Here is a 12,626-nt window from a genome sequence, read left to right as displayed (position 1 = left end):
CCACCTCCAGCTGCTTGTGGAGCAGAAAGGGTGGGAATGAGAGTGTGAGACTCAGTAAAGAATTGGGGACAAGTCACTGTGCCATGCTGTGTTTGAGGAGTGAAAGTTATAGTAGGATCAGAGAAATCATAAAATCAATAAGCTAATACAGCATTTGTAAAAATGTTCTGAATCCTTCAAGTGCCAAATCTTAGAATTGTTGCTGCTTGAGTCATGTTCCCCCTGTAAAGCAAAACACAAAGACAGGAGGAGAAATAGGAGGAAAGTTCAGTCAGAATTCTCCTGTCACCTCAAGAAATACCTGTTTTAAGGGGTTATAGCATTATTTGCTAACTCTGGCTGTTCTGTCACTGACACAACATCCAGGGAGGGTGGCACAGGGGCATGGCAGGGCTCTGGGCAGGCTGAAGAACCCAGCAGGGACTGCCCAGCCAGGGAGGGTGGCACCAGGACAGGCTGAAGAACCCAGCAGGGACTGCCCAGCCAGGGAGGGTGGCACAGGGGCATGGCAGGGCTCTGGGCAGGCTGAAGAACCCAGCAGGGACTGCCCAGCCAGGGAGGGTGGCACCAGGGCAGGCTGAAGAACCCAGCAGGGACTGCCCAGCCACGCTGCAGGTGCTCAGAGCACTGCCCAAACCTGCTGCCAGTGCTGTCCCCCCTGCCCTGCCCCTGCTGACTGTGCTCCTGCTGCCTTGCTCTGCAGGATGTCCTTCTCCTCCAACCTCAATCACTATGGGATGGCTCACGTGGCCAGTGTGAGTGATGTGCTGCTGGACAACTCCTTCACGCCGCCCTGCCAGCGCATGGGGGGCATGGTCTCCTTCCGCACCTTCGAGGACTTCGTCAGGTGGGTGCCCACCCTGGCCCTGCTCCTGGGGCCACCTCCCTGCCTGGGCCCTGGCAGAGCTGGGGGAGGCTTTGCCAGGCCTGGAGTCAGGTTTAGGCTGGTCCTGGGCGTGTTTCCCTGCTCGGATCCCTGCGTGTGGCCCCGTGCAGTGTGGGGCTGCTGGAGGAGCACACAAGGGGATCAGCGCCCTGGGTTCTGCTGGCTGGAACCTGCTGATGTCTCCTGATGCTCTGTGGATGTGGAGGGGGGCAGTTCTTTGTGCTTCCAACCTTTTGGCACAGGCACAGCCCAGCAGAGCCTCCAGCCTGCACCCAGGAGCTCTCAGACCAGTGCAGGACAGTGCAGCCCCTGGTTTGAGGAACTGCCTCCTGATCTTTGAGGCCAGCCCTGTCCTGCCAGGACTGGAGGGCTCAGTGCTGGCTGCTCTGAGTGCTGTGGGGTCACTGCTCCTTCCTGCTGTGTTCCAGGATCTTTGATGAAGTCATGGGATGCTTCTGCGACTCTCCCCCGCAGAGCCCCACGTTCCCCGAGGCTGGCCACGCTTCCCTGTATGATGAAGACAAGGTAGGGGGTGTTTTTTTTTTTCTGGAAGGTCTCTGAGGCTGGATGCTCCTCCCTGGCTGAGTGCTGGCAGCAGGAGTTGGGAGCTGTGTGTATTTATGGCTGTGATTTGCCTGCTTGTCCCACAGCAGGTGACTCGGCGTGGGCGGCCGCTTCCAGCTCTGTTCTAAAGCTGCAGCTCAGCTCTTGCTCTCCATGTAAATTTAGTTTATGGCTTTTAGCATCAGCACAATTCCTGGATCCACAGCACCATAACAGAGTTTAAACCCACCATTAAGTCTCCAGAGCCTCTCTCTGCACCAGGATGTTGAACTGCATCTTCAGCTGTCTTTGTCCTACGTCTGACTTGCTGTGTTTCCTGTCTCACCCCCTTCCCAGTCCCCTTAAATCCTGACTCTTCCCTCTGTTCTCCCTCTTGGAACTGTTTTTGGGAGGAAAAGCTGAGTGGAGCCGCTCAGTTTCTGCAGGGATGTGGAGCACAGGTGCAGAGGAAGCAGGTGGTCCCTAATCCATAGGGATGGAAGTGCAGTTTCCCTTAGAGACACAGGTAGCTGCTCCACAAGAGTGGGAAGCTCTGCTGGAATAAAGCCTGTGTCCAGAACAGGGCTTTGTTTCCCACTGATCCATTGATCCTGATGTGTGGAAGCACTGTAGCCTTTTCCAGAATATTACTGTCAGCCTTAATGTCCTCAGATCCCTCTCTCTGCATCCCCCTCACCTCACCAAGGTAATTTCCTGTCCAGTCTCAGTTTTTCCCAGTTAATCACAGGCTCCTGGAGGCTGAATCTGTAATTCCTTGGAGCTCAAATGGAGTTGATGTTTCCACATTATTTCATGTTGTTGTAGATAGGGAAACTCACACTGTTTTGCCCCTACACTTGGATTAATTTAATTACTTTCCTCGATGCCAAAGTCCTCTGGTGTCCTTGTGCTGGTAAAGAGAGGCCCTGACCCTGTGCCCTGTGTCATCCTCAGACTTGAATTCTCCCAAGGAGGCTCCTGTTTGATGTTTGTGGACATTGCCTTCTGTGAAACTGCAGATTTCTGAGGCTGCTTGGTCAAGGATTTCCCTTGGTTTTCCCTGGTGCTCCTCCGAGCTCCTTTCCCCCAGAGCATCCCTAAAGCTGGAGTTGGGGAGCCTGTTCTGAGGAGCTCAGCTGTTAATTCCTGACCCGTGGGGAACCTTCCCCTGTCCTTGCAGAGTGCCAGGGAGGAGCCCATCCACATCCTCAACGTGGCCATCAAAACCGACGGCGACGTGGACGACGACGGCCTGGCTGCCATGTTCAGGGAGTTCACCCAGAGCAAGGTGAGCCCCTGCACCCCTCTGCCTCTCTGGGGCCTGCAGGACAGCCTGGGGAGAGCTGGCTCTGTGCTCCCCAGCTTTGGGGTGGTTTGGTTTGGCTTCAGAGCAAACATGCTGCACTCACAGCCTTCATTGATCCCCTCTGGAGCTTTCCTGTTTCTTGGAGTGGGTGTAGCTGCACCTTCCTGAGGGCACCAGGTCATTGTTTCTCCTTCTGGTCTGTCAGCTCAGGACTTCTTCCCTTTCATTTTTGATGGGATCAAAGACTTGGAAGGTTTTAAGCACATCAGGTCAATCTTCAGTGACTGTCTCCGCACGCTCTGAAAAATGTGTTCTGTCCCTTTCCCTGGTGATAAAGTTGTAGGGTGGGCCACAGAACCATGTGAAATGACATTAAAATGTCCTGTGTTTGTGTAGCCCCACAGTCCCAATGCAATTAAAGTTTATTGCCCTTGTTAGGGTGCTGGAGCATCCACCTTACACAGCATTCCTGGCGCCAGGAGGAATTATTTGGCATGTTCTGTTGCTCCTTCCCTAGTGGGGGATCCACTTCAGAGTCCCAAATGTCAGTGCTGGGTCAGCTGTGGGACCCCCGGGCTGGGAACAGCCTCCTTGTGTCCACTCTGGGCTCTGCCTGCCCCTGCTTTTGTGTGGAGTGAAGAGCTGCTCTGGTTTGTGGGGCTGAAAATCCCCCCAGGAGCTGGGATCCTGCTGCTGCACTGGAAGAGCAGCTCCAGCTTCTCAGCCTGCAGAAATCAGGGGTTCCAAAATGGGACTGGCATCCACGTGGCTTCAGCAGCCTCCTGTCTCTTTAAACAAGGAAAACAATCAAATCCAAGAATTAAAACTAGTTCTGCTTTTCATCTGCTTGATCATGCTCCAGGCGTTTTATGGGAGGGGATAAAAGTGAAGAAATAAAATATATTAAAAAAAAAAAAAATCCAAAACCACATTAAACTATCAAATAGGTTGATCCAAATTGTCCAAATAATCTTCCAGTCCCAGCATGTTGTGTGTGGTTTTTTTAATAGAAATTAGGATCATATACTTGTAAATGACTTGTGGAGGAGATTGAGGCAGTCAGTGGAAATGGAGTTTCTCCAGGTGCTGATGGCTAATCGCTCTCTAATAGCTGTGGCCTTGCTGGGAGACCCACATTATTACCATGTAATCAGAATCCTGTTGCTCTGCTGTTATTGTCTGCCACTTGTGGAATTTTAAAAGCAATAACAATTTTTGCTTTTTAAATCATGGCATTATTGAAGTTATTTTCTTCCTCTTGCCATGAATATAGTCACTGCTGCTCATTTCCAAAGGGCTTAACCTTAGTGAAACATCACAGTCTGTGCAGAGAGGGGCTGGTTTGCTCCTGCTTGAGCTGAGCTGTTGTTCCTTCTTGTGTTCCTTGCTTTTAAATTGGAAGAGGGAGGAGGAAGGAGAAAAGTTGGAAGAAGAGGAGAGTTATGAGATCTTAGCTCTTCAGAGGAGGAGTGCTGTGGGAAATCCTTGTGGCAGCACTCCTCTGAGAGGGGGTATGAGGGAGAGGCAGCAGCATGGATAGTCTGTGAGCTGCTTGAAAGAAATCACTGACATCTGCCTTGGAGCACCTTTGCAGTGTGGAATCTTGGAAGGGACCTCAAGGCCCTGCCTGGCATCCCATCTAACCCGTGTCCATCCAATTCTTGTCATGTTCCTCTCTGCCCATACTAAGAGTCCCTCTCCCTTCTGTTTTAATGCCCTTGAAGGACTAGGAGGTGACAGTGAGCCCCCAAAGCCTTCTCCAGGCTGAGAGCCTGGCTGTGGGCTGTGGTCTGGGTTATCCACCAGCTCACTGTGCCAAAGGCAGGTGTGAGCCTCATCTTCCATGGGCTAGCTCCTCTAGAACTCCTTTTCCATCATCTTCCAGGACCTTACCCCACCTGCAGCGTGCTCCTTTCTAAAGGCAATCCTGGCAAGTGAGCAGGGATAGTTCCTGCACGATTTGGGGGTGGCTCTCCTGCATCCCTGCCTGGCCAGGCTCACCCTGAGCTCGCTGTTCTGTGGCTCAGTCACTTCCCTGCTCAGGGGGAAGGGGTCTGGCTGCTTGTGCTGCTAAAGGAGCAGCAGGGGGGAATCCTCCCTCCGAGGAGGCTGGAGGGGAGCAGGGACTCAGAAGGATCTGCAGAGCCTTTTCCCTTCCCAGAGGGCTCCAGCCTGGTTTGATCTGTTCTTTTCACCTGTTCCCACCCTTGTTTTTGCAGAAATCAGTCCTGATTGAGCATGGCATTCGGAGGCTGACGTTCCTTGTAGCACAAAAGGTATTTCCACATCTCTCCTGGTGCTCACACCTCCCTGGTGTCTAGCTCATTGTGCCATTGGCATCTGACATGTTTTTCCCCCAAATTAAATGCTGTATTTTACTGTATTTAGTTCTCTCTTCACTGTTTTGTCCTCTAAAACTTGAGATGGTTTTCATGAATTTGCTTAAGAGAATTAATTTACAATTGTAAGCAATCTTGACGCCTCTTGTATTCTTGAATTAATTAAGTTTTGATTTTAATCCTAATTGCTAGCTGTCTTCTGCTTTTTTTTTTTTTCTTCCTATGTGTGTATGTTTCGTTTGTAAGGACTTCAGGAAACAGGTCAACTATGAGGTGGATCAGAGATTCCATGTAAGTAAAAAGGGCCTGGAGCACAGAGGCATTCCTGCTGCGAGGCCAGGAGACACCCAGGGGGCTCTGCCCTTCTCATTTGGACCTCAGGCAGGCATTTAGTGCCCCCCCTCTGTCAGAGTGGTGTTCAAGTATTTATTTGGAAATCTGGCTGCAAACCCAGGCTGTGCCCGTGGCATTGAGGGGCCCCTGGGGCTCTGAGTGTCCCTGGGTACCTGGCTGAGCTCAGGAAGCCACACTGACAAGATTTCCCTGTGTTTCAGTGTTTCCTTGTGTTCCCTTCCTGTTCTAAAGTGCTGTTGTCAGTGGAACCTTTGTATTCCCTCTGTAGTGTGGTGATTTCCTGTGGCTTCTTACTGATTTTAAAATAACTCAGTCGCTGAAGGGACTCGTTAAATTTTGCAGAGTGGTTTTGTGGTGTGGGAAATGTTTGATGCTCTTACTGCTGAGAATTACTTCTTTCCCCAGAGCCTGGGCATCAGTGAGGTCTGGTTTAGGTGGCAGTGTAAGGCATAAACCAGATTTCTGTCTCTTGGGTATCTACTTTGCAATTCTGGAAGTTGTCAGGAGCCTTTGGAAGTGCAAGAAATTCCCCCTGTGCTCAACACAGCTGGTCTGGGAAGGCTTATGAAGGGAAAACTGGTTTACAAATCAGCAGAAACAGTGTTTGAACCTGTCACCACGTGGGAATTGTTGCTCACAGTACAGGTGCAGAGGTGTCAGTCAACAGCTTAGGAAACTGGATTTTGTGGAGAGTCTTTGGGGACATTTAGCAAGAAAATCCAGGTTTGAAAAAGGAAGTTCTGGAGAACAGAATGGGTGTTAGGGGAATGAAAAATGAGAGTTGCTGAGTAAGTGCTGTGGGAGGTGGCAGAGGTCAGAAAGGAGGCTCAGAGCAGAAGGAGCCATCCCCAGGCTCTGCCTGGACCCTCTGTGTGGGCTCATCTGGCTGCAAGGTTTGGGGAGCACTTGGGAGCTGCTCTGTCAGTCTGTGTCACTGTCTGCTGTCCCAGCCCCTTCATTACTGGACCAACTATTAACTTAGCCAGGCCTGGGCTCGGGTTTGTTTTTGTTTTAATTACAGTCTATATAATTAGTTCCCAGCATGTTGAGGTAATAGAGAGTTGCTCCAGCAAGCTTCCAATTTCCTCATCTCATTAGGTTTTTAACGTGATTATTAGTATAATAATCAACTCTGATGATTTCTGGTGCAGCTTTTTGCATTCTGCAGTTTGCAGGGTGTCTTGATTGGCTAATTTAGGCAAATTATTTTGATTGTCTTGATGATGGTTGGTTGATTAGAACACAGCAGGGGTATAATTCTTCTGCCTAGGAAATGGAGCACTCTTTTGGATTTTGGTACCAGGGCACTGAGGATTTTTGTGTGTGTGCACATCTAATTATGATATTTGCCCACCACACCAGTGAGGTGCCCTGGAAGCAATTCCATTAGTGGTGGAATGAGCCTGGAGATGGTGGGAGAAGCTGGCAGCCTGCAGAGGGGGACAGGTAGGAGGGATTGGGAGAAGTCAGGAAACATGGAAGAGGTTTTTTCCTTGGATGAGGCTCACAGACAATTGATATGTTGAGTGATCCTGAATTTTTAGGCAGTGTTTCTTGTACCACTGCTTATTTTGGAAGGGTTTGCAGGCAAACAGAAGTTGTTTTGCTCAACTGAGAGTCATCAGGGGAGGTCTGGGGGCTGTTTCACCTAGGAGGGAAGGAAGATGACTGACTAGAACTGTCCTTTTAGCCTTAAAATCTGTGCTGCTCAGTGGTGGCTCGTGCAGTGTCACTGGCTGTCACACTCCCTCCACCTGGGGTTGTTCCTCTTTCATGGGTAACGGAATGGGAGCCAGAAATTCAGTGGCTGCAGGTCAGATTCCCTGTTTTTTGCTTAGTGAGCCAGTTCTGGTGAGTGGTGTGTGTCTCCTCAGGTCACCTTCAGCACAGGCAGCAGAGTTCCCACGTGGTGCAGAGCACTGACCAAAGCCCTGCCCAGTAAAACTCCAGTTCCAGGGGAGGTGGATGTGCCTGGGTGGAACTGGAGGGACAGGATGCTGTCTAGGCTTCCTCTCTTCATCTGAGATTTGTACAGTATTTCAAAACACTCTCAAGGCTCTGCCAGGGTTTTATCTGTGCAGCAGAAAACCAGAAAACAGAGTGGTATGTGGGGGATTTTTGTAATGGTTTTGCTGCTCCATACAGGAGAATAAAGTTATTTGGTTGCAACTCCCAGTTTTCCTTGGGAAGAGAGTATTTCTGGCAGTAATGGTATGCAGAGAGCTGTAGAATAAGATCATTGTTCTGTGTACATCTGCATCCATAACAGAGTGTTCATATCACTCCAGACGTTTCCACTGGAATTTTAATCATAGCAGATCTAGGAAAAGTTTCCCTCTCTTTCTGGACACTTGTGTGTTATCTGCTAATAACTGACAATAATAATCAAAAGCCAATCAAGCAGCCTCTTTTGCATTAGTGAGGGCAGGTTTGAGCTGCTCTGCTGTCTTGAGGGTGACTTGATATTCCACCACCTTTGTGATGTTGAGGAAGTAGCTGGGGACAACTTGTGTCACCTCCTGTGCTGTGGTGCTGCCCCAGGAGTGGCCTGAGAGTGCTCTGGGGACGTCGGTGCTTGCTTTGGGAGCACTAACACTGTTGTTTTCATTTTCAAACAGAGGGAATTCCCAAAGTTCTTCACCTTCCGTGCCCGTGATAAGGTGAGTTGGATATTTTTGATACTTCTCTCCAAGTGTTGGCTTTACCTTTCCTTCATGCAGTGATTCACTACTCAGAATCAGGACAAATCCTTGTGGTTTCTGCGAAAAGAGGGTTTTTTGAGGGGGGTGGGCTTGAGAACTTGCTGCCCTGCAATTTGTATTATCCATCAATTTCACAGCTCCCAGTTCTGCGTGAGATAGAAGCGTCTGGGTTGGATTTGTTGGAATTTTGAGAGTTTGAATTAAATGTGGAAGTTGCGGAGTTCTCCCCTGGGTATTTCCCCTTTCCAATGCCCTCTTTCCCACTCTGTGCTGTGCCCATGCCCTGCAGTTCGAGGAGGACAGGATCTACAGGCACCTGGAGCCCGCCCTGGCCTTCCAGCTGGAGCTGAACCGCATGAGGAACTTCGACCTGACGGCCATCCCCTGTGCCAACCACAAGATGCATCTCTACCTGGGGGCTGCCAAGGTGGAGGTGGGCACAGAGGTCACAGACTACAGGTTCTTCGTCAGGGCCATCATAAGGCACTCGGACCTGGTCACCAAGGTGGGTTTGTCCCTGTGGCAGGCTGTGAGGGAAAGCCAGGGTCACCCTAGGGAGCTGCAGGACCCAGAAGTGACCATTCCCTGTATGGAGGGCTGGGGTGGTGCCCTCTCCTTGCTGGTGCTGCTCTCAGAGCCATCCCTTTGGAGTCCTGGTAGTCCTGTGCTCCAGGGAGATTTTCCAGAGGCCCCAGATGAGAATCATAAATCCTTAGATCTTGAGGCAACACTGGCTTGCCCTGTGTGGTTTCAGATTTACTGTGAGCTAAAGGAGGGCACGAGGCAGCAGGGCTGGGATCCAGGCACTGGGAGCATGGCTCTGTGCTGGGGGTGGATCTGTTCCCGGGCTGCACATGGGGCTTTTCCTCTCCAAACCTTGCCTTGTGGGGCAGTGATTTGTGAGTCAAAGCTCAGTGGTTTGTTGGCACTTCTGGCAGGAAGCCTCCTTTGAGTACCTGCAGAACGAGGGTGAGCGTTTGCTGCTGGAGGCCATGGATGAGCTGGAGGTGGCCTTCAACAACACCAACGTGCGCACGGACTGCAACCACATCTTCCTCAACTTCGTGCCCACCGTCATCATGGACCCCTCCAAGGTGGGAGCTCCTCCCAGCTCGGGGCTGCTTGTCCTTCCAGGGCTTCACTTGGCAGAACTAAAGGGTTTTCTGTTCATAGAATCACAGAGCCGTGGAGTGGTTTGGGGTGGAAGGGACCTTAAAGCTCACCCTGTTCCAGCCCTGGCACCTTCCACTGTCCCAGGCTGTTCCAAGCCCCATCCAGCCTGGCCTTGGGCCTCCCCACCCTCATAGTCAGGAATTTCTTCCCAATATCCCATCCAACCCTCCCCTCTGGCACTTTAAAACCATTTTGTTGAGCGGCTCAACTCTGCGTAAACTGAGAGACAATTATTAGAAATGTGTTTTGTGTTTGAAGCTAAACCCATTTTCTCATTGTGTGTTTGAGGTAAGCAGTTTTAATAAGGAAGCAGATCTTCTGTTTGTTGGAAAAGTTCAGATTCCATCCAAATAAAACACGAGATAAATTAGGAGCTTAAAAAGAATCTGTAAATTCAGCTACAAAAGGGCCTCATTTTCAGTCTCTGGTACAAAACCACAGCGATGAACATTACAAATAAATGAACATTAAGCTTTGTAGATGCACAAACGAAGGTGTTCAGGCATAAAGGATGTTTGTGCCCAGCAGAATCACCACCAAGCAAGTCCCAAGCCCAGGCTGAATTTAGCTGGAAATCAGCATTCAGTTCATGGGTACCCAAAGATGAGAGCTGACCTTTCCCGAGGAGAGCAGCCGAAAGTTATAAAGATGAATTGGGTATCAAAATAACTCTCTCTTGCTTGCTGACTTTTAAATCATGATTAAAAATTGGTGGCTTAAATCCCTTTTGGATGGACCTTTCCTGGTGCATCCAGAGCTGCTGGTTCCCAGGAAGTTCAGAAGAAGCTGGAATATTCATCCCTGGAAGTTGGGCTGCCCTCAGATAGAAACCATGGCTTTTCCTTGAGCTGCTGTGCAAAAGAGACTTTTTTTGGGAAAAATGCTTAACCCAGCCTATAAATTGCCTTCTTTTAATATGTGCTTTGCCCACAGTGGTATTTTATAAAGTTTAATAGAAGAGCAGAAGGCCCAGCTCCAAGTGGTAATTGCTTTGTTGATTTAAAGCTCCGTGCAGGCAGTGAAATGTGATTATTGTGCATACAAGGGCTACAAAACTGCTTGCCAAGGATTTGGCTTCCCTGGATCCTGTAGTTCCCAGGTGTGAGCAGAGCCTGTGCAGGGGAGGCAGGGGGTCCCTGTGCCGGGTTGGGGTGTGCTGGTTGAGCTTGATGATCACCAAGGTCTTTTCCACCTTAATGATTCTGTGGTGCCTTGAGGAAGCAGGGTTGTGAATCCAGCACTGTCCCACTACATCAGTCCCCAGGTGGAGCTCCTGCCTGCCTCAAGGCTCAGGATGAGGAGGGACAGGTCACCAAGGTCCTGTCACTGCACTGGGCACACTGTGCTGATGTGTGGTGCTTCTTCACCACCTTGGAGCCGTGGGATGGGAGAGATGCAGAGCAGTGATGGATCCAGGAAGAATCCAGAATGGTTTGGGTTGGAAGGGACCTTAGAGCCCATCTCACTGCAGCCCTGGCACAGGCAGGGCCACCTCTCAGACCTGCTGAGGAAAGCTTTTCCCCTTTTCCCTCCCAGCCCTGCTGAGGAAGGCTTTTCTCTCCCCTGTGTGCAGACTGAGGAGTCGGTGCGCTCTGTGGTGATGCGCTATGGGAACTGCCTCTGGAAGAATCCCAGGATGGCTTGAGTGGGAGGGGACCTTAGGGCCCATGTCACTGCACCCCTGGTGCAGGCAGGGCCACCTCCCAGAGCCTGGGTAGCCTGGTGCCTGCTGAAAAAGGCTTTTCCATCCCTTGCGTGCACATTGAGGAGTCGGTGCGCTCCATGGTGATGCACTATGGGAGCCATCTCTGGAAGAATCCCAGGATGGTTTGGGTTGGAAGGGACCTTAGAGCCCCTGGCACAGGCAGGACCACTCTCAGCCGTGCCGAGGAAGTCTGAGAGCCCTGCAGAGGAAGTCTCAGAGCCCTGCTGAGGAAGGCTTTCCCCTTTTGCCCTGTGCAGATCGAGGAGTCGGTGCGCTCCATGGTGATGCGCTACGGGAACTGCCTCTGGGAGAATTCCAGAATGGTTGGGGTTGGAAGGGCCTTTAGAGCCCATCTAGCTGCACTCCTGGCACAGGCAGGGCCACTCTCAGCCCTGCTGAGGAAGGTTTCCCCTTTTGCCCCGTGCAGATTGAGGAGTCGGTGCGCTCCATGGTGATGCGCTATGGGAACTACCTCTGGAAGAATTCCAGAATGGTTGGGGTTGGAAGGGACTTTAGAGCCCATCTAGCTCACTCCTGGCACAGGCAGGGCCACTCTCAGCCCTGCAGAGGAAGATTTTTCCCCTTTTGCCCCGTGCAGATCGAGGAGTCGGTGCGCTCCATGGTGATGCGCTATGGGAACTGCCTCTGGAAGAATTCCAGAATGGTTTGGGTTGGAAGGGCCTTTAGAGCCCATCTAGCTCACTCCTGGCACAGGCAGGGCCACTCTCAGCCCTGCAGAGGAAGGCTTTTCCCCTTTTGCCCCGTGCAGATCGAGGAGTCGGTGCGCTCCATGGTGATGCGCTACAGCAGCCGCCTGTGGAAGGATCCCAGAATGGTTTGGGTTGGAAGGGCCTTTAGAGCCCATCTAGCTGCACTCCTGGCACAGGCAGGGCCACCCTCAGCCCTGCAGAGGAAGTCTCAGAGTCCTGCTGAGGAAAGCTTTTCCCTTTTGCCCTGTGCAGATCGAGGAGTCGGTGCGCTCCATGGTGATGCGCTATGGGAACTGCCTCTGGAAGGATCCCAGAATGGTTTGGGTTGGAAGGGCCTTTAGAGCCCATCTAGCTGCACTCCTGGCACAGGCAGGGCCACTCTCAGCCCTGCTGAGGAAGTCTCAGAGTCCTGCTGAGGAAGGTTTCCCCTTTTGCCCCGTGCAGATCGAGGAGTCGGTGCGCTCCATGGTGATGCGCTACGGCAGCCGCCTGTGGAAGCTGCGCGTGCTGCAGGCCGAGCTGAAGATCAACATCCGCCTGACGCCCACGGGGAAGGCCATCCCCATCCGCCTCTTCCTCACCAACGAGTCGGGCTACTACCTGGACATCAGCCTCTACAAGGAGGTGACAGACTCCAGGACGGGACAGGTACGTCCCTGAGGATGCGGGGCCGGCTGGGAGCGTTGGGAAGGGGACGTGTTGCACCTGGTGGAGCTCCTCGGTGGGCTGTGGTGTCTCCAGGGAATCACAGAATGGTTTGGGGTGGAACGTGCCTTGGAGCTCCTCCCATTCCAGCCCCCTGCCCTGGGCATGGACATTGGAGTGCTGGGTGCTGGGAATTTTAAATTTTCTGTGCTGAAGGGCACAGAGAAAATGAAGGCAATGCAGTGATGAAGTGGCACATCCTC

General features: G+C 51.6%; 1 protein-coding gene across 8 annotated transcripts in view; it reads left to right on the top strand.

Annotated features, from left to right (window-relative positions):
• ACACA (acetyl-CoA carboxylase alpha) overlaps positions 1-12,626 on the top strand; it is a 108,659-nt gene that overhangs the window by 50,022 nt on the left and 46,011 nt on the right. For 6 of the 8 annotated variants that reach the window (XR_009489199.1, XM_059866204.1, XM_059866205.1 and 3 more), the window contains 9 exons: positions 704-847; positions 1,315-1,411; positions 2,610-2,717; positions 4,955-5,011; positions 5,321-5,365; positions 8,047-8,088; positions 8,420-8,635; positions 9,069-9,224; positions 12,163-12,366. Coding sequence is in view for 7 of the 8 variants with exons in the window: in XM_059866204.1 (XP_059722187.1) it covers positions 704-847; positions 1,315-1,411; positions 2,610-2,717; positions 4,955-5,011; positions 5,321-5,365; positions 8,047-8,088; positions 8,420-8,635; positions 9,069-9,224; positions 12,163-12,366 (1,069 nt within the window). In the remaining variant the exon portion in view is untranslated. The remainder of the gene's footprint in view (positions 1-703; positions 848-1,314; positions 1,412-2,609; positions 2,718-4,954; positions 5,012-5,320; positions 5,366-8,046; positions 8,089-8,419; positions 8,636-9,068; positions 9,225-12,162; positions 12,367-12,626) is intronic. The other 2 variants (XM_059866202.1, XM_059866201.1) reach the window with 1 other exon arrangement.

Source organism: Haemorhous mexicanus, chromosome 22 (assembly GCF_027477595.1).
Source record: "Haemorhous mexicanus isolate bHaeMex1 chromosome 22, bHaeMex1.pri, whole genome shotgun sequence".
Lineage (NCBI taxonomy): Eukaryota > Metazoa > Chordata > Aves > Passeriformes > Fringillidae > Haemorhous > Haemorhous mexicanus.
This window is presented reverse-complemented; position numbering and strand designations above follow the sequence as displayed.